This window comes from Chiloscyllium plagiosum, unplaced genomic scaffold (assembly GCF_037043375.1).
Source record: "Chiloscyllium plagiosum isolate Xiang-an unplaced genomic scaffold, Cpla_swu_hap1 HiC_scaffold_5, whole genome shotgun sequence".
Taxonomy (NCBI): domain Eukaryota; kingdom Metazoa; phylum Chordata; class Chondrichthyes; order Orectolobiformes; family Hemiscylliidae; genus Chiloscyllium; species Chiloscyllium plagiosum.
The window spans coordinates 121,269,167-121,294,103 of record NW_028270143.1 but is presented as its reverse complement, the minus strand read 5'-3'; the positions used below and the strand labels follow the sequence as shown (position 1 = coordinate 121,294,103).

At 42.3% G+C, this 24,937-nt stretch overlaps 1 protein-coding gene across 1 annotated transcript in view; it reads right to left on the bottom strand.

The window, feature by feature from the left end:
* ccdc13 (coiled-coil domain containing 13) overlaps positions 1-24,937 on the bottom strand; it is an 89,503-nt gene that overhangs the window by 43,070 nt on the left and 21,496 nt on the right. Inside the window, exons 3-9 of the mRNA XM_043690811.2 lie at positions 21,974-22,113; positions 20,633-20,719; positions 19,047-19,166; positions 17,863-17,967; positions 14,848-15,018; positions 10,379-10,555; positions 9,938-10,144 (exon numbers count right to left, since the gene is read on the bottom strand). Of these exons, the coding sequence (XP_043546746.2) occupies positions 9,938-10,144; positions 10,379-10,555; positions 14,848-15,018; positions 17,863-17,967; positions 19,047-19,166; positions 20,633-20,719; positions 21,974-22,113 (1,007 nt within the window). The remainder of the gene's footprint in view (positions 1-9,937; positions 10,145-10,378; positions 10,556-14,847; positions 15,019-17,862; positions 17,968-19,046; positions 19,167-20,632; positions 20,720-21,973; positions 22,114-24,937) is intronic.

Genomic DNA, 24,937 nt, shown 5'->3' with positions numbered 1-24,937 from the left:
TACAGTTGTGCTGAGGGAGGATATTCCCGGAATTACATCCAGGGAAGTTATTTGGGTGGAACTGAGAAATAAGAAAGGGATGATCACCTTATTGGGATTATATTATAGACCCCCTAATATTCAGAGGGAAACTGAGAAACAAACTTGTAAGGAGATCTCAGCTATCTGTAAGAATAATAAAGTAGTTATGGTAGGTTATTTTAATTTTCCAAACATCGACTGGGACTGGCATAGTTTAGATGGAGGGGAATTTCTTAAGTGCTTACAAGAAAATTTTCTGATTCAGTATGTGGATGTCCCTACTAGAGAAGGTGCAAAACGTGACCTACTCTTGGGAAATAAGGCAGGGCAGGTGACTGAGGTGTCAGTTGGGGAGCACTTTGGGGCCAGCGACCATAATTCTATTTGTTTTAAAATAGTGATGGAAAAGGATAGACCAGATCTAAAAGTTGAAGTTCTAAATTGGAGAAAGGCCAATTTTGACGGTATTAGGCAAGAACTTTCGAAAGCTGATTGGAAGCAGAGAAAGTATATTCCTGTCAGGGTGAAAGGGAAGGCTGGTAACTATAGGGAATGCTGGATGACTAAAGAAATTGAGGGTTTGGTTAAGAAAAAGAAGGAAGCATATATCAGGTATAGACAGGATAGATCGAGTGAATCCTTAGGAGAGTATAAAGGAAGTAGGAGAATACTTAAGAGGGAAATCAGGAGAACAAAAAGGGGACATGAGGTAGCATTGGCAAATAGAATTAAGGAGAATCCAAAGGATTTTTACAAATATGTTAAGGACAAAAGGGTAACAAGGGAGAGAATAGGGCCCCTCAAAGATCAGCAAGGCGGCCTTTGTGTGCAGCCACAGAAAGTGGGAGAGATACTAAATGAATATTTTGCAACAGTATTTACTGTGGAAAAGGTTACGGAAGATATAGACTGTAGGGAAATAGATGGTGACATCTTGCAAAATGTCCAGATTACAGAGGAGGAAGTGCTGGATGTCTTGAAACGGTTAAAGGTGGATAAATCCCCAGGACCTGATCAGGTGTACCTGAGAACTCTGTGATTGCTGGGCCTCTTGCTGAGATAATTGTAGCACCGATAGTCACAGGTGAGGTGCCGGAAGACTGGAGGTTGGCCAACCTGGTGCCACTGTTTAAGAAGGGCGGTAAAGACAAGCCAGGGAACTATAGACCGGTGAACCTGACCTCAGTGGTGGGCAAGTTGTTGGAGGGAATCCTGAGGGACAGGATGTGCATATATTTGGAAAAGCAAGAACTGATTAGGGATAGTCAACATGGCTTTGTGCGTGGGAAATCATGTCTCACAAACTTGACTGAGTTTTTTCAAGAAGTAACAAAGAAGATTGATGACGGCAGTGCAGTAGATTTGATCTATATGGACTTCAGTAAGGCGTTCGACAAGGTTCCCCATGGGAGACTGATTAAGTTAGATCTCATGGAATACAGGGAGAACTAGCCATTTGGATACAGAACTGGCTCAAAGGTAGAAGACAGAGGGTGGTGGTGGAGGGTTGTTTTTCAAACTGGAGGCCTGTGACCAGTGGAGTGCCAGAACAATCAATGCTGGGACCTCTACTTTTTGTCATTTACATAAATGATTTGGATGCGAGCATAAGAGGTACAGTTAGTAAGTTTGCAGATGACACCAAAATTGTAGGTGTAGTGGACAGCGAAGAGGGTTACCTCAGATTACAATAGGATCTGGACCAGATGGGCCAATGCGCTGAGAAGTGGCAGATGGTGTTTAATTCACATAAATGCGAGAGGTTGCATTTTGGGAAAGCAAATCTTAGCAGGACTTATACACTTAATGGTAAGATCCTAGGGAGTGTTGCTGAACAAAGAGACCTTGGAGTGCAAGTTCATAGCTCCTTGAAAGTGGAGTCGCAGGTAGATAGGATAGTGAAGAAGGCGTTTGGTATGCCTTTCTTTATTGGTCAGAGTATTGAGTACAGGAGTTGGGAGGTCATGTTGCGGCTGTACAGGACATTGGTTAGTCCACTGTCGGAATATTGCGTGCAATTCTGATCTTCTTCCTATCGGAAAGATGTTATAAAACTTGAAAGGGTTCAGAAAAGATTTACAAGGATGTTGCCAGGATTGGAAGATTTGAGCTATAGGGAGAGGCTGAACAGGCTGGGGCTGTTTTCCCTGGAGCGTCGGAGGCTGAGGGGTGATCTTATAGAGGTTTACAAAATTATGAGGGGCATGGATAGAATAAATAGACAAAGTCTTTTCCCTGGGATTGGGGAGTCCAGAACTAGAGGGCATAAGTTTAGGGTGAGAGGGGAAAGATATAAAAGAGACCAAAGGGGCAACTTTTTCACGCAGAGAGTGGTACGTGTATGGAATGAGCTGCCATAGGAAGTGGTGGAGACTGGTACAATTGCAACATTTAAGAGGCATTTGGATGGGATATGAATAGGAAGGGTTTGGAGGGATATTGGCCGGGTGCTGGCAGGTGGGACTAGATTGGGTTGGGATATCTGGTCGGCGTGGACAGGTTAGACCGAAGGGTCTGTTTCCATGCTGTACATCTCTCTGACTCTATGCTCCATCTATAGCTAATATATACTGCCTTAGGCAAAAACCCTTTTAAGTTTAAAAAATAAACACTTGTACAATGCAAGGGGAGTGGCCAGTTCTCCCAGCTCAGCCTTTCTCTGGTTTGATTTGATTTTGGCAGTCTGGCTATTCACTGAAAGCAGTCAAACAGTTGTGAAGTTGCTGGACCAAGAGAAGCAGGTCCATGCTGACACCCTCCCTGTCAGTCTGACCTCTCTCTTGTAAGGCCCTGTGTTTGATTTTACCTTTTGTACCAAAGGGGTGTTTATGGGGATTAGATTAGATTCTCTCCAGTGTGGTAACAGACTTTTTGGCTCAACAAGTCCACACCACCTCTCCAAAGAGAAACCCGCCCAAACCCATTCCCCTACCCTACATTTACTCCTGACTAACACAGTTGGCAATTTAGCGTGGCCAATTCACCTAATCTGCACATCTTGGATTGTGGGAAGAAACCCACGCAGACACAGGGAGAATGTGCAAACTCCAAACAGGCGGGAATCAAACCCAGGACCCCGGTGCTGTGAGGCAGCAGTCCTAACCACTATGCAAGGGGTTGGACCAAAGAGTCTGTTTCCATGCTGTACATCTCTATGACTCTATAAGTACTGGCAACAGCATCATTATTTTGGTGTGATCTGTTGGGTTTTCGGATAGGTTAAGTTACTCGGTATTCTGTTCTTTTCTGTTTGTGTTTCATTCGGTAATCTTATAAATAAATTGTTTTGTTTAAAACTATATGGTTTGACCAGCTCCGTCCCTCCCAAAATATTTACATTACACTTGCTTAAAACAACTACAAAGTTAGGGCCTGGGTTACTTCCTTGAAATGTTTTATGCGAGTCTAGCCTGGTCAATAACACTGTGTTTATACAAAATATGAGTATCAACGAACTAACCATCACTTAGCAATACTACCCACTCATGCTTCCAGTGACAGATTACGTTTTACCCTTACCCTTTGCTTTCTTCTTCAATATCTCAATTTAATTGCTCTGTAAAATTTCTCTCTTTGACCAAGCTGTCAGCCACTTGAACTAATGTCTCCTGTGTGTTAGTGTCAAATTTGTTTCCACTTCTGCTTTAGTTGAGTCAGTAACCCAGACTAAAATCTGCATTCTACCATTAATAGAGGTAACGCTTGTTAAACCAGGTATGACTTGCTAATAATGAAAACTTTTAAATGGGAGCAATCTAAATTTCCAGTGATGGGGCTGGGTTCATTTCCTTTGGCAGGTCAGTACATTGAGTGCCGCAGTTGGGAAGTCACGTTGCACTGTACAGCATTGGTTAGGCCACTATTGGAATACTGTGCACAGGTTCTGATTTCCCTGCTACAGGAAGGATGTTGTGAAACTTGGAAGGGTTCAGAAAAGGTTTATAAGGATGTTGCCAGGGTTAGAAGGTTTGAGCTACGGGGAGAGGCTGAATAGACTGGGGTGTTTTCCCTGGAGCACTGGAGGCTGAGGAGTGACCTTATAGTGGTTTATAAAATCATGAGGGGCACAGATAAGGTAAATAGACAAGGTCAAAATTGTGGGTACGTTCTCGCATTGGGAAGTTGATTTGTAGACGTTTCGTTCCCTGTCTAGGTGACATCTTCGGTGCTTTGGAGCCTCCTGTGAAGCGCTGCTGTACTGTGTCTTCTGGAATTTATTTGGTTCCGCTCCTGCTGTTTCCAGTTGTTCATTATAGTGGCCAATATATTGGGTCTAGGTCTATGTGCTTGTTGATGGAATCTGTGGATGACTGCCATGCTTTAGAAATTCTCTGGCTGTCCTTTGTTTAGATTGTCCTATGATCATTGTGTTGTCCCAGTCGAATTTGTGGTCCGTGTCATTGGTGTGTGTGGCTACTAGGGACAGTTGGTTATGGCATTTAGTGGCTAGTTGCTGTTCATGGAAGCAGATTGCTAGCTGTCTGTCTGTACGTCCTCTATAGTGTTTTGAGCAGTCTTTGCATGGAAATTATGTTTGTCTTGCACATGATGGGTACGGGGTCTTTTGTTCTGGTGAGCTGTCTGAGCATGGCTAGTGGCTTATAGGCTGTCATGAACTGAGTGGAGATGGGATAAAGGTGATAGGTCAGAGGGGAGGGTGGAGCGGATAGGTGGGAAGGAAGGAAGATGGACAGATGGGACGGGTCATGAGGACAGTGCTGAGCTGGATGGTTGGAATTGGGGTAGGGTGGGGGGGGGGGGAGGGGAAATGAGGAAACTGGTGAAATCTACATTGATGCCCTGGGGTTGGAGGGTCCCGAGGCAGAAGATGAGGTGTTCTTCCTTCAGGCATCGGGTGGTAAGGATGGGGCGATGGAGGAGGCTCAGGATCTGCATGTCCTTGTCAGAGTGGGAGTGGGAGTTAAAGTATTGTTAAGTGTTAAACACACTCCACCCTCCCCCCGACATATCACCTCTGCCCTCATCTCCAACCATCTATTGCACTCTCAGTTACCTTGCCCTAGCCCCACCCCCTTCAATTTATCTCTTCACCCTCGAGGCTCCCAACCTCATTCCTGATGAAGGGCTTTTGCCCGAAACATCAATTTTCCTGCTCCTCGGATGCTACCTGACCTGCTGTGCTTTTCCAGCACCACACTCTCGACTTTTAATCTCTAGCATCTGCAGTACTCACTTTCGCCTACGTGGTTAGTGTGTTAGGTCATGGCATGTCCGCGTCGCATTTTTTGATCTTCAGGCATCTGTGGGTGAAGTTGTGGGGATATCCGTTCTTGGCGAAGATTCTGTAGTGGTGTTCTTCTTCTCTTCTTGGGCCAGGAGAGCTTAAGTGTGTTGTAGCACTTTTGAACAGGGTCCTAATGCAGCTTCTCTTGTGTGTGTTTGGGTGGTTGATGTTGTAGTTCAGGATCTGGTCTGTGTGTGTGGTTTTTCTGTACACTTTTGTGGTGCATTCACTGTACTGTGTACTATCACATCGGCAGCACAGTGGCACAGCACTGCTGCCTCACAGCACCAGGGACCCGGGTTCAATTCCAGGCTTGGGCGACTGTCTGTGTGGCTTTTGCACATTCTCCTCATGTCTGCGTTGGTACCCTCCTGGTGCTCCAGTTTCCTCCCACAATCCAAAGACGTGCAGGTGAGGTGAATTGGCCATGCTAAATTGCCCATAGTGTTCAGGGATATGTAAGTTAAGTGCATTAGTCAGCAATAAATATAGAGTACTGGGTTTGGGTGGGAGACTCTTCGGAGATTCAGTGTAAACTTGTTGGGCCAAAGGGCAATTTCCACACTGTAGGGATTCTAAGAAAATTCCAGGAATGGGCGTTGATTGTTAGTTTCCTCCTCTCTTGTAATTCTGATCCCTGTGAGCATGGCGTTGATAATCCGGTGTGTGTTCTCAATTTCTGTTCTTTTAACAATAACCAAAGTGTTGTCCACGTATCTGATCCAGAGTTTGGGCTGGATTTGTGGGAGGGGAGTTTGTTCCAGTCTTTGCATTACTGCTTCTGCTATGAGCCCAGAGATGGGTGAACCCATAGGTGTTCCATTGATCTGTTCATATATATGGCTGTTGAATGTGACGTGTGTTGTCAAGCACAGGACTAGTAGTTTGAGTACGCAGGCCTTGTTGATAGGTTCCCTGTCATGTTGTCTGTTCTGCTGGTCCAGGAGGTTGGCTACTGTCTCTCCGGCTAGACTTTTGTCAACTGAAGTGAATAGTGCTGTTACATCGAATGAGACCACTGCTTCATCCTTGTCTACGTTAATGTTCTTGATGTTGTCTAGGAATTCCTTTGATGATTGTATGGAGTATTTGGATCCACTGATAAGATCTTTCCGTTTTGACAAAGGTCTTATCAATTTACGTGACGGAGCTCCCGGGAGTGCTACAATGGGTCTAAGTGGTATGTCTGGTTTGTGTATCCTGGGTAATCTGTAAAATCTTGGGGTGTTGTTGCTTTCTGGTTTCATCCTTTGTCGGTCAATCCTGGTTATCAGTCTATTTTTTTGTCAGTTTCGTAGTGTGTTGTTTATTCTATTGGTTACCTGTGGCATGGGGTCACGCTCCCTCTGTAGGTAGGTGTCAGTATCTGCAAATAGTTTCTCTGCTTTCTGAATATATTCGATCTTGTCCATGATAACAGTCATTCTGCCTTTATCCGCTGGTACTATGATTGTGTTCTTGTCATTTTTTAGTGTTTTTAGGGCTTCTCTCTCTTTGGTGTTGAGGTTGTTTGTTTGTATTTTCTTTGTTAGAAAGTATATAATGGTTTGTCTGACTGCTTGCTGTGTCTCTTCGGATAGTCCGTTAGTTACATAGAACACTACAGCACAGTACAGGTCCTTTGGCCCTCGATGTTGTGCTAACCTTTTATCCTATTCTAAGATCAAACTAACCTACATGTCCTTCATTTTACTATCAGCAATGTGCCTATCCAAGAGTTGCTTAAACGTTCCTCATGTATCTGACTCTACTACTACCGCTGGCAGTGCATTCCACACACCCACCAATCTCTGTGTAAAGAGACAACCTCTGACATCTAAAACTTCTTCCAATAACCTTAAAAATATGCCTCTTTGTGATAGCCATTTCCAACATGGGAAAAAGTCTCTGACTATTCACTCTATCTACACCTCTCAACATCTTGGACACCTCTATCAAGTCATCCTTCTTCGCTACAAAGTGAAAAGCCCCAGCTCCCTCCATCTTGTTTCATACTTTTCTTAATAAGACATGCCCTCCAGTCCAGACAGCAACCCGGTTAATCTCCTCTGCACCCTCTCTGAAGATTCTACATCCTTCCAATAATGAGGTAACCAGAACTGAACACAATATTCCAAGTGTGGTCTAACCAGGGTTCGACAGAGCTGCAGTATAACTTCGTAAACTCAATTCCCCTGCTAATGAAAGCCAACACACCATACGCCATTCCTTCTACCTTCTATGGGCCAGCCAAATCTGTATTCAGACAGCCAATGTTTTCATTTCCCACGCCTCCTTACTTTCTGAATGAGCCTACCATGGGGAACCTTATCAAATACCTTGCTAAAATTCATGTACACCACATCCACTGCTTTACCTTCATCAATGTGTTTTGTCACATCCTCAACGAATTCAATAAGGCTTCTGAGGCATGACCTGCCCCTCACCAAGCCATGCTGACTATCTCTAATCAAACTATGGTTTGCCAAGTAATCATAAATCCTGTCTCTCAGAATCCTCTCCAATAATTTGTCCACGACTGACATAAGACTGATTGGTCTGTAATTCCCAGGATTATCCCTATTCCCTTTCTTGAACAAGGGAAAAACATTTGACACCCTGGCATTACTCCAGTGGACAGTGAGGGCTCAAAGTTCATCACCAAAGGCGTGGCAATCTCTTCTCTCGCTTCCCGTAGTAACCTTGGGTCTGATCCATGCGACTTATCTATCCTTATGTTTTTCAAAATTTTCAGCACATCCTCCTTCTCAACACCAACCTGTTCAAACATATCAGCCTGTTTCTCGCTGCCCTCACTCGATGCTAAGAATCTCTTCTTCAGACAGTTCTAGAGGATACAGAACAGCATCTCACCCTCCACAAATGCTATAATGCCACCCCAATCTAACCAATCATTTTCTATATGTTGGAGATTCGCATTCAGTATACAAAGTGAGATGCCAATGAAATTCCTACTGCTAACTGTGAGCTCACCAATGTAAAGGTGACAAATCCGGTTGTGCTGGAGTGAGAACGTTATCATAAGTGCCTGGAGATCACTGGAGGGTTCAATGGAGGTCATCCTACATTAAGAGACAGTGTCAAATGTCAAAATCCCTCTCAGTCATGAATACTGATGTATTAAGGACCTCCCCTACCTCCTCTGACTTCAGGCCCAAGTTCCCTACACTATCCCTGATTGGCCCTACCTTCATTCTGGCCAGCCTCATTCCTCACATAAGGGTTTTCCTTAATCCTTCCTACTAAAGCTTTTTCATGCCCCCTTCTAGCTCTCCTAAGTCCATTCTTCAGTTCCTTCCTGGCTACCTTGTGACCCTCTAGAGCTCTGTCTGATCCTTGACTCCTCAATCTTAAGTAGGCTTCCATCTTCCTCTTGATTAGATGTTCCACATCCCTTGTCACCTAAGGTACCTTCACCCTACCATCCCTTCCTTGCTTCAGTGGAACAAACGTATCCAGCATTATCAGCAAATGCTTCCTAAACAACCTCCACGTTTCTGCTGTGCATTTCCCAGTTCTGCCTAATAGCATTGTAATTTTCTCTCCCCCAATTAAATACTTTCCCATACCGGCTGCTCCTATCCCTTTCCATGACTATAGTAGCAGTCATGGAATTCTGATCACTATCACTGAGTTCTGAGCGTACGTTCTAGTGCAGCTCAGACGTCTGTACAGCTTTTCCCCCAGCCTTACCCCAGTTCCAATCTTCCAGCTCAGCACTGCCCTCATGACCTGCCCCACCTGTCAATCTTCCTTCCTACCTATCCGATGCACCCTCCTCTCCGACCTATCATCTTTACCCCCACCTCCATCCACCTATTGCTCTCTCAGCTACCTTCTCCCCAACCCCACCCCCCTCCCATTTATCTCTCTACCCCGGAGGCTCCCAGCCTAATTCCTAATGAAGGGCTCTGGCCTGAAACGTCGATTTTTCTGCTCTTTGGATGCTGCCTGACCTGCTCAGGCAGCATCCAGCAACACATTCTCAACTCGGAACTCCAGCATCTGCAGACCTCACTGTCTCTTTAGATGAAGAAGGGTTGAGAGGAGGACAGCTGGATTTAATGAACTGTTTCTGGGCTGTAGACTTCCTGTAACTCGATGCTAAGAATCTCTTCTTTGGACAGTTCTAGAGGATACAGAACGGCATCTCACCCTCCACAAATGCTATAATGCCACCCCAATCTAACCAATCATTTTCTATATGTTGGAGATTCGCATTCAGTATACAAAGTGAGATGCCAGTGAAATTCCTACTGCTAACTGTGAGCTCACCATTGTAAGGGTGACAAATCCGGTTGTGCTGGAGTGGGAACGTTATCATAAGTGCCTGGAGATCACTGGAGGTCATCCTACATTAAGAGACAGTGTCAATTAGCAAATAGGACCTGGACCCTGACCCCACCCATTGCTACTATTTCCATGCTGAGTCAACAGAAAGCTGATTTGGGGCTTCATGACAGAGAATAATCAACTAACTCTGCATTGAATCAAATGAAGTTCGGGACGTGGAAGGGATTTTGGTCCATGTTCTAATTAGATACTGAATATAATCAGTGGTGTTTGAATTGAAAACTCTCAAATCTAGAATGACTAAATATTGTTACAAACCAGTCACCAAATGCTTCCATCTAAGATTTCAGATCTCAGAGAGGGCATCATGGTGCATACCTTTAGTAACAGTTGTTTGATCTCTTTCTCAAGATCTTTCACTTTAGCTTCCCGCTCAGTTACCATCTGTTTTAATTCTCCAATCACAGAGCCCTGCTTCTGGGTTTCACAGTTCTGCTGCTGGCTCAGAATTTGGCTGGTGTCCTTATTCTTTGACTCATGCTGACTTAAACGGCCCATAATCTCCTGCATTTGTTTCTGCTGTTTCTGTCAAATAATCCATTGTAATAGGCAAGTGTTAATGTTAAAGTACAAACATTTTCTCTTTATTTATCACATCCAACATTAAAACCCAATATTACCATTCTTGCCAGTGAGGAATAGTGAATGCAGGGGATGCAGGGAATGAAGGGGAAGGAGGGGGAAGCAAACAATTCAGGCATCATTCAATTACTTATTACTTTCACTCCTATTTCAATTTAAGTAAATAATATTGCTTACCAGCAATGCACCAACCAGTTCATCATCGTGCTTCCCTTTTTCAAGAAGGGTCACCACTTGACTCTTCAAAATCTTGAGCTCACTGGACAGAACTTTGTTCCGGGCTTTTGATCCATCAAATTTATTTTTGAGTTCCTCGTGATCTTTTTTCAACCTCTCATGGTCACCAGTCATTTTCTAAGCAAATATACAATCACATACAACTTGTACATAACACAGGATATACAGCGAGATTACTATTGATATGACAGCTTTTCCTATTAGACAATAGACCATCTTGTACTGATGGGGCTAATTCTGCCGTTATGTCTCATAGATTGCTCGACCCTACAAGGATGTTCCAGTATTCCTAATGTGTTGCCATTGTTTTCTTCTTTCATTCAAGGATTTAAATTCTTGGATCACTGGGGTATGTTTTGTGGTAAGCATAAGTTATACAAGAGAGTTAGTTTGCACCTTAATAGGTTCGGGATCAGAATTCTGGCAGGCAGGTTTGCTACTGCAACACAGCTACGTTTAAACTAAGTAGCGGGGGGGAGGGGACAAACTGGATGTTTAAGAAGGAAATTGAAGGGAAAGTTAGAACAAGGGAAGTCAAGAAAGACAACGGTATCAATGAGGCAGAAAACTCAAAAAGGGATCATGCTGTAAGGTTGAGTGAAATAGGAGTTGATGGGAAGGGTGAGGGCAGTAATTAATTAAAAATACTATACATGAATGCACGAAGCATTAGAAATAAGATGGATGAGCTTGAGGCTCTTTTGGAAATTGGCAGATACGATATTGTGGGGATAACTGAGACGTGGCTTCAAGTGGACAGGGCCTGGGAAATGAATATTCAAGACTACCCGTGCTATCGTAAGGACAGATTGACGGACAGAGGGGGTGGGGTGGCCATGCTGGTAAGGGATGTTATTCAGTCCCTTGTGCGGGGGGACCTAGAATCAGGGGATGTAGAGTCAGTATGGATAGAGCTGAGAAATTCTAAGGGCAAAAAGACTCTCTTGGGAGTTATCTACAGGCCTCCAAACAGTAGTCTGAATGTCGGATGCAAGTTGAATCAGGAGCTGAAATTGGCCTGTCGCAAACATGATACTACAGTTGTTATGGGGGATTTCAACATGCAGGTAGACTGGGAGAATCAGGATGATATTGGACTCAAGAAAGAGACTTTGTGGTGTGCTTCCGAGATGGATTCTTAGAACAGCTGGTGCTGGAGCCTACCAGGGAGAAGGCAATTCTGGATCTGGTATTGTGCAATGAACCAGAATTGATCAGGGACCTTAAAGTGAAGGAGCCATTGGGAAGTAGTGACCATAATGCAATAAGCTTCAATCTGCAATTTGAGAGGGAGAGAATACAATCGAAAGTGATAATATTTCTGTTGAATAAAGGGAACTATGGAGCTATGAGGGTGGAGCTGGCCAAAGTTCAATGGTGCAATACCTTAGCAGGGATAACAGTGGAGGAACAATGGCGGATATTTCTGTGTATAATGCAGAAGATGCAGGATCAGTTCATTCCAAAAAGGAAGAAAGATCCCAGGAGGAGGCATGGGTGGCCATGGCTGACGAGGGAAGTTAAGAAACATATAAAGTTAAAAGAGAAAAAGTATAACATAGCAAAGATAAGTGGGAAAACGGAGGACTGGGAAGCTTTTAAAGAACAACAGAGGATTACTAAGAAGGAAATACGCAGAGAAAAAAATGTGGTACCAAGGTAAACTGACCAAAAATAAAAAAGGGGAAAGTAAAAGCTTTTATAGGTATGTGAAAGGCAAAAAAATGGTTAAGACTAAAATTGGGCCCTTGAAGACAGAAACAGGGGAATATATTACAGGGAACAAAGAAATGGCAGAAGAATTGAATTGGTACTTCAGATCTGTGTTCACTGGGGAAGACACAAGCAATCTCCCTGAGGTAACAGAGGCTGAAGGACCTGAACTTAAGGGAATTTATATTTGCCAGGAATTGGTGTTGGAGAGACTGTTAGGTCTGAAGGTTGATAAGTCCCCGGGGCCTAATGGTCTAAATCCCAGCGTACTGAAGGAGGCGGCTCGAGAAATCGTGGATGCGTTGGTGATTATTTTCCAGAGTTCGATAGATTTGGGATCAGTTCCTGCGGATTGGAGGGTGGCTAATGTTGTACCACTTTTTAAGAAAGGTGGGAGAGAGAAAGCAGGAAATCATAGACCAGTTAGTCTGACCTCAGTGGTGGGAAAGATGCTGGAGTCTATTATAAAGGATGACACATCTGGATAGTAGTAACAGGATAGGACAGAGTCAGCATGGATTTATGAAGGGGAAATCATGCTTGACTAACCTTCTGGAATTTTTTGAGGATGCGACTCTGAAGACGGACAAGGGAGATCCAGTAGATGTAATGTACCTGGACTTTCAGAAAGCTTTTGATAAAGTCCCACATAGGAGGTTAGTGAGCAAACTTAGGGCGCATGGTATTGGGGGCAAAGTACTAACTTGGATTGAAAGTTGGTTGGCTGATAGGAAACAAAGAGTAGTGATAAATGGCTCCATTTCGGAATGGCAGGCAGTGACCAGTGGGGTACCGCAGGGATCAGTGCTGGGACCGCAGCTTTTTACAATATATGTTAATGATATAGAAGATGGTATTAGTAATAACATTAGCAAATTTGCTGATGATACAAAGCTGGGTGGCAGGGTGAAATGTGAGGAGGATGTTAGGAGATGACAGCGTGACCTGGACAGGTTAGGTGAGTGATCGGATGCATGGCAGATGCAGTTTAATGTGGATAAATGTATGGTTATCCACTTTGGTGGCAAGAACAGGAAGGCAGATTACTACCTAAATGGAATCAAGTTAGGTAAAGGGGCAGTACAAAGAGATCTAAGTGTTCTTGTACACCAGTCAATGAAGGTAAGCATACAGGTACAGCAGGTAGTGAAGAAGGCTAATAACATGCTGGCCTTCATAACAAGAGGGATTGAGTATAGAAGCAAAGAGGTTCTTCTGCAGCTGTACAGGGCCCTGGTGAGACCACACCTGGAGTATTGTGTACAGTTCTGGACTCCAAATTTGAGGAAAGACATTCTGGCTATTGAGGGAGTGCAGCGTCGGTTCACGAGGTCAATTCCTGGAATGGCGGGACTACCTTATGCTGAAAGACAGGAGCGACTGGGTTTGTATACCCTTGAGTTTAGAAGATTGAGAGGGGATCTGATTGAGACATATAAGTTTATTAAAGGATTGGACACTCTGGAGGCAGGAAACATGTTTCCGCTGATGGATAAGTGCCGAACCAGAGGACACAGCTTAAAAATACAGGGTAGACCATTTAGGACAGAGATGAGGAGAAACGTTTTCACCCAGAGAGTGGTGGTTGTGTGGAATGCTCTGCCCCAGAGGGCAATGGAGGCCCAGTCTCTGGATTCATTTAAGAAAGATTTGGATAGAGCTCTCAAGGATAGTGGAATCAAGGGTTATGGAGATAAGGCAGGAACAGGATACTGATTAAGGATGATCAGCCATGATCATATTGAATGGTGGTGCAGGCCCGAAGGGCAGCATGGCCTTCTCCTGTCTATTGTCTATTCTCCCATGCCTCATGCTTACTTATTCTAATAGCAAACTAGTATTTGTCAAGAAGATTCACCCTTCCCTTGTGACACTCTTGGCTCCTCAGTTCTGCATCTAATTCTTTCTCCATTGCTATGCCCTTCCTTTACTCACTATGCTGATTTCAAATCATTAAGCCTCCTGATTAAAAAATGTTGACAAATGGTCACTTATTAGTAAAGTGAATGTTGCTGAAATGATACCTGCTATCAAAGCTTTTTGTTTCCTATTCACTGGGATAAATGCAAAAATACCAAATTTCAAATGATAGCTACAATCTATACTAAAGGAGAAAAAAGTGCTGACTGATAAGGCACAAGGGTTGAACATATTATTTTCATTTTCCTTGCTCCTTCTTTTAAGTATACGGGAGCTTGGGGCTCTCTATAGCTCCCATTACTTTCTCCATTTGCAATGGCCTTGGCCATTCAGAGTTGACTCACCAGCCAAACAGCACCCTTTACCCTGTAGTGTAATTACTGTGATTGTTTGAAATGTGGCATTTTTGTGTTTCACCTGCTGAGCAAGGTATAAAGTAACATGACAATCTTTGCATCAATGTAAATAATGTTTGTAGAACTTGCTACTTGTCTTCCATAATTGAATGCTTATGATATCACAGAACAATGTTTTGACTAGTGTGAACAAATAACAAGATCCTACAACATTCTTGAAGAGAGATAGAAAAGTACAACCAAATCAAACAGTATACTGAACAATTCAGCATCCTCTATCCCCCTGCATTCGTAATACTTAGGGCAACTCAGCTCTGACTTTGATATTTAGAAATTAGCCTTGAGACCTTTGTGAATGGAAATAAATGGTGAATTTCTCACGGGTAGTGCTGTATTATCCAGAGATTATAAAGTACTTACTTCCAATGCTTCCTTTCTTTCTTTCTCTAGTGTACGAATGTATGCTACATTTTTGTCTTGATTTGACAAACGCCGCAATCCTGAAATACCTAGCATTTCCTCTTCCACACTGTGTTCAGATGACCGTCCCTTCTGGTTATTTAGCCCCATTTGGCTTACCAACTCTTGGATCTAGTTAAACATGAGAAATAATAAGATATGCAAGAATAGACTGTGCCACAATGATATTTTTTGCAATAAAACTGATTACGAACCTCAAATATCCTCGGTAACATTGCTAGTCACCAGCAGTTTCTTTTCTTTAAAACTGAAAAAGTGAGCTGAATTGCCTCAGGTCAATCATGCAGAGCATCAAAAAACTAAAAAAGTGCAGCAGATAGAGATAGTGAAAGAAAGAAAGAACTGGAACTTAGACAGAGGCCTTCATGACTTCAGGACATCCCAAAATGCTTTATGTCATACTAAGCTATCCTCATTTAACACTTTTAATGTGTTCCTAAAAAAAGTTTGCTAATCAAAAATATGCTAAATAGACATTGTTATCTCATAAGAAAATGTTTAATTAGAATGGGTTACATCCTGGCCTGTAATTTTTACATTGATAACTATTGACTAGCTTGACTTACTTCTAGAAATCCACTTACTAATTCTTAAGAACTTATTACCTCTTTCAAATTACCTCCAGCTCACAACCGCTTCTATTGCTTGCCCCCATCATATTCCAACCCTGCAGCTTGCCTCTTTCTTCCCTGATCCTCCGGCTCCCCTCCTTCTTGCCATTTCCCTCTACTGAACTCTCGCTGTAAGCAAATACTGAGGAGGAGGATTTTGGCAAGAGGAGGGAATGGGAGTGCAAGAGATTCAGAAAAAGTAGTGAGAAGGAGGGAAGTGGTGAGCAGGAAAGACAGTGAAGCCATAGCTTGATTCTAAAAAAGAATGAGCAAACTCAATAATCTCACGAAAACAAAAATGACAACAGTGATATTTGGTAAATGTCCCAAAATCTATTGAATGCATAAAAATAAAATGCAGAATGCAGTTTAATTAGGGAATACACATACCTTCAAACTGTTGTCATATAGGAAATAAGGCAACCAATGTTTGCATCGCAAGGTCTCATAGTCATAATACCAAAGGACAATAATGCCAAGAATATCGGGAAGAACTACCTTGCCTTTCTTCTATACAGCGGCATGGGTTCTTTTAGAATCATAGAATCCCTACAGTGTGGAAGCAAGCCATTTAGCCCATTGAGTCCACAATGACCCTCCGAAGAGCATCCCACTCAGAGCCACCCTCTTACCCTTTCCCCTTAACCTTGCACTCTCCCATAATTAATCCATTTAGCCTGCTCATCCCTGTACGCTATGGGCAATTTAGCATGGCCAATCCACCAAACCTGCACATCTTTGGACTATGGGAGGAGACCTAAGTACCTGGAGGAAACTTATGTAGACACTCGGAGAATATACAAACTCCACACAGAAAGTTACCCAAGGGTGGAATTGAGCCCAGGTCCTGGTGCTGTAAGACAGTAACGCTAACCATTGAGCTAGCGTGCTGTCCTCTGTACGTCCTAAATGGCAGACAAATATAATTCTAACATCTCATCTGAAAACTGGCACACTAACAGTGTAGCACTTCCTGAGTAGTGCAGTGAGAATGCTCATTTTTCCAGAATGGGACTTAAACCTACAACCTTTTAACACAGAAGTAAGATTACAACCACTGAGCGACAGCTGACAATTATGAACATACTCGGCCCTTCAAATCTACTCTGCTATTCAATAAGATCATGGTTGATTGATTTTAACCTCAATTCTGCATTCTTACAATATTCCTGACAATATTTCATTTCTTTGGTAATTAAGAATCTATCTAAAATATTTAAAGATTATGCATTAGGTGTAATTTGATAGTACAAAGCTAATCTTTAATAAAGTGTAGATTGCAGGAGTGAGGAAGGACTGAGGGTACTGCTCAATTTTGTAGAAGGTAAAAAAAATGACAGAGATTGGAGGCTAAGAATGAAAAGACAATTGGTTATGAGACGACATACTATTTCTCATATCTCATTTGGGAGTGGCATACCATCAGTGTTACAGACAGGAAACCAAAACCAGAGAATCCAAGTACACAGGTAGACAATGCCAATATTAATTAATTAGACTTGTCTGAGATGTAAAGATACTTGATGCAGGATAACTGAAAAGAAAACTTTCAAAGCCCAGCAAAGATTATGAAGGTGATCAATCTATACTGACTTAGCACAGTGACAGGACTAGAAGCTGTGAGCACTGAGGCTGTAAAGGTGTCAATATATAGCATAAGGAATTTTGGAAGGTATTTGGAAAACTGGTTCAAAAGAACCATAAATTTCAGCCTTGCTTGAAATGTGAATTTATCTTCCAGTTTATAGTGCAAGCGTGCAATTGATTCTTTTGTTCAACCAACATCTTTGATTAATATATAATAGTGGGCCACATTTAACCACATACATTCCTCCAATTAAATTAGGAAAGACAATGGTTTAAGACTTGGTTACATTTAGTAAATTAGTGACAAAGTTCTGGCTCATTGCAGATCTCCTCCTCCAAATGCACAGTGGTTAGCACTGGTGCTTCACAGCGCCAGAGACCCGGGTTCAATTCCAGCCTTAGGTGACTGTCTGTGTGGAGTTTGCACATTCTCCCCGTGTCTGCGTGGGTTTCTTCCGGGTGCTCCGGTTTCCTCCCACAGTCCAAAAGATGTGCAGGTTAGGTGAATTGGCCATGCTAAATTGCCTGTAGTGTTAGGTGAAGGGGTAAGTGTAGGGGTCTGGGTGGGTTGCTCTTCGGAGGGTCGGTGTGGACTTGTTGGCCGCACTGTAAGAAATCTAATCTAATCTAAATCAGAAACAAATACCAATGAATCAGAAATAACCCAACAGTTGCGACCCAGATACTAAAATTTTAGTTACCAGCACAGTTAAATGAGGAACAACCCTACCCTACAACTTGCATTGGGATGCCTTACCTTCTTCTGCAAGATTTGGATCTGCTGAGCTCTCCCGCGCCATGTCCCCTTGTTATTCAATAAATGTTGAATATTCACATCTTCTCCCACTTCATTAGCTAATACCTGGTAAAAATAAGGACATCTTCACTGCATTTTGGGTGACCACTTTGCAGAGCACTTCCATACACTCTGTGACCCTGTGTTTCTGGCTGCCAGTCATTTTAATTCTCCGCTCCATCCCCATTCTGATGTGTCTGAATCTCTGCCTCCTAAACAGTTACATTGAAGCTCAATAGAAATTTGAGGAGTAGCACCTAACTTTTCATCTAGGCATTTTGCAGCCTTGCTGCACTCAGCACCCAAATCAACAATTCCAGATAATAACATTGTCAATTGCCGGAAAAACCCTTCAGGTTCACTAATGCCCTCGAAGGAATGAAACTGCCATCCTTACCACATTTGCCTTCATGTAACTCCAGACCTACAGCAATGAGGTTGACTCTTAACTGCCGCTGGGCAATTAGGGATGGGCAATAAATGCTGGGCTCGCCAGTGAAGCTCTTGTCCCATGAATGATTAAAAAAAAACTTCTGCCCCCATTCTTTTGGACAACAGCTGTTAGCAATGGTTTTGCTGTCCCCATTTAAACCTCTTCTAGACCCACATTTACTTTTTCTACTTTTCACATCATCATCTCCTTTGCTTTACAACATTATTCTTTTTTGCTATTTTTCCCCCTTTCTTGGCTTTCAACTTATTAGGAACCTTTTTATCCTTTCCTCCCTCCCATCCTTTACCTTCACACGCTTGTTTAAGAGCTAATACAGCTTTTATCTAGTTCTGATGAAACTTGAAACATGTACATCAGACCGATTTTTCATCTCCATCAGTGCTGCAATGAAGTTTCAAATGAAATTACATATGGGAGTAACCTTAACCTAACTCTCACCCCTTTCAATTCAGAAAACTGATAAGTTTAAGTGCAATGCCAGTTTAAACCCTGCCTAGTTCTACTCTCAGTTGAAGTCAGTGGATGGGTTTATAATACTGGAATTTCATACTATCCTACATGTTTCCTACATGACAAGTAAAAACATTTCAGGTAACAGTAACTTGCTCATTTCTATGGTGTGGGTGGATGTAGGAGCCTGCTATTGTAATCAACCAATATTACTAGCTTTACCATAATTCAGATGTCATACCTTGTGGGCCATTTTCAACTCTTGTTTGACACTCAGTATTTGGTTTCGAGACTCAATCAGTTTTAGATTGGTTGCTGCAAGTTTTTCATGTAGGGCTTTTGCATCAAGGATGTCAGACTGCTGTAAACAAGCACCAGAATCAACATATAATTACAATGTGTACCAAGGTATAGATTGAGGATCATGATTATCATTGTAGTTTTCTCAATAATTTTTGTGAATAATGCCAAAAATTATTCAAATGAAAATAATTGATTGCGACATGTTGAATGGGAACAGCAGAAATGAGAAAACAAAGGAAAGAGAGAGATTGGGGAGGATGCATTTCCCTGGCCTTTTCCTGATCTGTGACTGTATTACCATTGTATATAAAATAAATGAGCTTCTCAAATGTCTGCTGAAGGCACTGCAATAAAACGGGAATAGAACTGAGGAAAATTCAGAGAGAAAGGCAACTGGAAATGGAAAAAACAGCAAAAACCCATGAAGAGAACAAAGGAAATAAGGAAACACAAAAATAACAAGCATGAGTGATAACAAAGGACAGTGAAGGTTGTGTGAAGCAGCACCGCAAGAGGAGGCCACTTGGCCCATCGTGTCTGCATCAGTTCTCTGAATAAGCATCGTGCCTTCCTGCCATTATTCTGCCCTTTTCTCAAGTGTGACCTTGTACATTGTTTCTATTCAATTAGTCATTTAATACTAATACCCTGTTGAATCCATCAACTGAACCAGCCTCCACATGTCTAAGGACTTGCTGTGTGAAAAGCTTTTTTTCACACATTGCATCTGCTTTTTCTTTTACCAATTACTTACAAACTGTGCCATCTCATTCTCAATAATTTTATAAGTGAAAACAATTTGTCCCCATCTAGTCTGTCCAGACCCCTCAAGTTATTTGAAAACTTAAATCATATTTCCTCTTAGCCTTTTCTTCTCCAAGGGAAACAATCCCAACTTATCCAATCTATCTCCATAATTATGGTGGACAGGATAATGGAAGTGAAGATGATTGGTGAACAACTTGCGAAAAAAAGTGCAAAAGCCAGCTGGAGATGCAGAAGTACAAAGAAACAAAAGAAAAGTAACAGATGACTGTGAAGAAAATTCAGATATTTGCAGCACAGAAAGATGCCATCATGTCCTTGCCAGTAACACAAAGATCTGACTACACTAACCCCATTTTACAGCTTTTGGCCCACAGTTCTGGAGGATAAGGCAACACAAGTGAACATCTAAATACAACTTAAATGTTACAAGAGCTTCACCTTTTAGGCAGTGAGCTCCAGACTTCAACCACCCTGAATGAAAAACTTCTTCCTCAACTTTCCTCTTAGCCTTCTGCCTCTTTCCTTAAATATATGCGCTCTCTCTACTCATGGAATAACATTCTTTCCACCCTATCTCTGGCCGTCATATTCTCATATATCTCTGTCAGGTGTAGATGGGCAGACAGAAGGGAGGCCAATAGCTACAAGTATTGGCAACATCAGAGTAGGAAATAAAGGAAGCATATAAGATGAACAACTAAAGACAGAGGAAAGGCAAAAAGAGTAAGAGAGACACAGTCTTATTATTTCACTGACCAGTGAGCTGTTTTGTATCCTGGGAGACAATTCTTTGTTGGTGCGTCCAGATGATTCTTTGGTGCTGGCTGTTTGAGTGGCATCAAGCTATCAAAACAACCATAATATAATTGAGGGCATAAAAATGTTACAGCTATTAAATATCAAAATGATGACAGGAACAGTAGGCCATTGTGCTCTCACTTTTTCAGCTTATGAAACAAATTTACCTGACAGCAGGAGCAAAAGGAGTAACAAGATTTTCAACATTAGGACTATATGAGATGGCACGAGACAGACATGTGTGCCACTTCCACAACCAACTTTGACCTGCTCTGAAATAGTGGTTTTCTCTGGCATTTGTCCAGGCCACAACATTAAGATTGACAATGAAAAAGCTGATCTCTAATTATCTTTGTACGGTGTATAAACTAGCTACAATTAGTCGGACAACTTGTACAAGAAGGACAGTGCAATGGCTCCAACACTACCCTCCACATAAGGTCTGGGAAACAGCATCAAAGTTTAAAATTGCCCTTTTCAAGCAAATATTCAAGCTGTAGCCACTGCAAGTACAAGTAGTTGATGCCATACCGCAGCTTTGCTATATAAATGTAGAATTCCTACAACAATATTATGTCAAGATATTACAGAATCGCAGCCATTTTTGAAGCATAACCCTCATAAAATTCAAATATTACTTGATATTCAATGATCTGACTCAGGATGAAATGCTTATGTAATAGTCTGAACATCAAACTACAATTGTTTAAAATCAGGTTAACTCAGAGTGCAAGAAGTACTTCTAGCAGAAATCTTGCTGTTTGGTCAATGTGACAACTGTAGAAAACCCACTACCATTTTTAAAAGACACAGATTGAATCAACAGAGATCAACATCTACCCACAGATTTTATGTTCATGGCAGAGCCATATCAGAAGATTTCTAACTCTCAGTACCAAATCCATCTCTCTGGATTTGTAATGGTGTCAAGGATAATCTATTCAACAATACTTCCTGGAGCACAGAGTACATGCTCTAGTTCAGGAATTGCTAATTGTTCCAACCTTACAAAACTCTTTGTTGTTTGTCTGGGCTATGTTACTTAGAAAAGATGAGATGTCTCAAATGACTTCACATATAAGCTACCATGACCGTTATTGTGGAGGTAAAATACATTTATAACTAAACACCTCTCTGTCCATCTGGCACCTTATTTAAGTCAGAGGAACAGTTCTGGTGGAAATATCACATTTCTTTTGTACCCACAGGCTGATACACTGGGGTGAAAGATTGAATATCATTGTTGCCAATTCCTCATTGTGCCTCTGAGATTCCGTGAGAAGGCAGCAGCCACACCACCTTTTCCAGCTCCTGTAACTTGTTGCCCAGCTGCTTGATTTTGGATTTCATGCTCTCATTTTCCACGGTTAGCTCACGATTCCGTTTGGATAGTTCGACAATTTTGGTTGCAGCCACGTCCCCTGCTATACCAGCTGTTCCTGCAACACAGTCATACACTTTAGCTAGTTGGCATAGTGTTTCAAAGAGCTGCCTGCAGAGACTGCCTTTGGCTCATTCATTGGCCATGTTTATTACAGAATAATAGAATCCTTACAGTGTGGAAACAGGCCATTTGGCCCAACAGGTCCACACCAACCCTCCGAAGAGTAACCCACCAGATGTACACCACCTACCCTATTATCCTATATTTACCTCTGACTAATGCACCTATCATACACATCCCTGAACACAATGGGCAATTTAGCATTGCCAATTCACCTAACCTGCACATCTTTAGATTGTGGAAGGAAACCGGAGTACCCAGAGGAAACCTACGCAGACACAGGGAGAATGTGCAAACTCCAAACAAACAGTCGCCCGAGGCTGGAATCAAACCCGGGTGCCTGGCACTGTGAGGCAGCAGTGCTAACCATTGAGCCACCGTGCCACCTAACTAACTCTTCCCTTGTCTTCAATTTGTCCCCTTCACTGCAGCCTTCAAGGGATTCCCAGCACATTTTTTTGCCAGGAAAGGGAATTAAGGGTTATGAATTCATAATGGATGGATGAAGTCAAGATGCTTAGGAGCACAGGAGCAGGAGTAGGCCACTCAGAGCATTGAGCTTACTGTACAATTCAATTAGATGATGGCTGATTATCTGCCTCAACATCACGGTGGCACAGTGGTTAGCACTGCTGCCTCACAGCGCCAGAGACCCGGGTTCAATTCCCGCCTCAGGCGACTGACTGTGTGGAGTTTGCACGTTCACCCCATGTCTGCGTGGGTTTCCTCCGGGTGCTCCGGTTTCCTCCCACAGTCCAAAGATGTGCAGGTCAGGTGAATTGGCCATGCTAAATTGCCCGTAGTGTTAGGTAAGGGGTAAATGTAGGGGTATGGGTGGGTTACGCTTCGGCGGGTCGGTGTGGATTTGTTGGGCCGAAGGGCCTGTTTCTAATCTAATCTAAAAAAAATCTAATCTAATCACTATCCTACACTGTCCTCATAATCTCTTGATGTCGTTAGTATCCTGAAATCTATCAGTTTCTGCCTTGAACATGTTCAATGATTGAGCTTCCATAGTCTTAGAGATTCACCATTTTCTAAATGAAAAATTCCTCCTCATCTTAATTTTAAATGGGCTATATGACCTCTGTTTCTAGATTCAGCAACCAGGAGAAACATCTTATTTACATCCAAAGAATTTTGTAATTTTTTTTTATTAGATTACTTACAGTGTGGAAACAGGCGCTTCGGCCCAACAAGTCCACACCGCCCCGCCGAAGCGCAACCCACCCATACCCCTACATTTACCCCTCACCTAATTGGCAATTTAGCATGGCCAATTCACCTAACCTGCACATCTTTGGACTGTGGGAGGAAACCGGAGCGCCTAGAGGAAACCCACGCAGACACGGGGAGAACGTGCAAACTCCACAGTCAGTCGCCTGAGGCGGGAATTGAACCTGGGTCTCTGGCGCTGTGAGGCAGCAGTGCTAACCATTGTGCCACCGTGCCGCCCCAAAGTTTCAATGAGATCCTAGTCTTTGAAATGTTAGAGAATGTGGGCCCCTTCAACTCTTCTCGTAAAATAATCTCACAATCGCAGGGATTAGCTGGTGAAACTCTGATGTAATCCTTCCATGGCAAGCATTTTTAAAAATTCATTCAATTGACGTGGGCATCATTAGCTAGGCCAGCATTTATACAACATCCCTAATCGTGCTTAAGAAGGTGTGGTGAGCTACCTTTTTAAACACTGCAGTCCTTGGCGTGTAGGGATACCCACAGTGCTGATGGGCAGATAGTTTCAGAATTTTAATCCAGCTCTTTAGATAAGGAGACCAAGACTGAATACACGACTCCAGGTGTGGCACCTTAAGAATCTACAAATTACATTAAAACATCTTGTCTCTACTCAAGTATCCTTGTGATGAAGGCCACATATCATTTGCCTTCCTAATCGCTTGCTGCACCTGTGTGCTGGTGTTTGGTCAGTCATGAATAAGGATAACAAGGTTCCTTTAAACATCAATTCTTCCTAACTCCTCAACATTTGAGAAATATTGAATACTTTTTTCACACTTATTTTCATTACATTCCATCTGCCATGCTCTTGACAATTAATTGAGCTGGTCCAAATCTCCTTATAGTCTCTTTGCTTTCTCCTCATAACTTACAATGACACATATAGTTTTGTATCATCAGAAAGTTTGGAAATATTATTCAGTCCACACATTCAAATCTTTAATATAGATTCTGAACAACTGTAGCTTCAGCAATGATCCTTGAGCCAGAACTGCCATCCTCAGAATGATCCATTTATTCCTACTCTTTGTTTTCTGTCTGTTAACTAATTCTCAATTCATACATTATATTAGCCCCAATCACAAGTGCTCTAATTTTGTTTACTAACTTCCTTGTGGTAACCTTATCAAAACCTTTCTGAAATCCAAAGACACCGCATCCTCTAATGCTCCTTTATCTGAGTTATAATTAACATCTTCAAATAACTCCAAAATATTTACCAAACATGTCTTTCCTTTAACAAATCCACGCTAATTCTACCCAATTACATCATTATTTTCTAAGTAACAGCAAATGACTGCAAATGCTGGAATCTGTACTGAAAACAAACAATGCTGGAAACCACAGCGGATCAGGCAGTGTCCATGGAGAGGCAGTAAGCTAACGTTTGCAGTCTAGATGATTCTTCAAAGCTCTAATGAAAAATTGCACCATGTCGCTGTGTGGGAAACTTAGATTGGGACTTTATTCAATGGGATTCAGAAGAATGAAGGGGGATCCTATAGAAACATATAAAG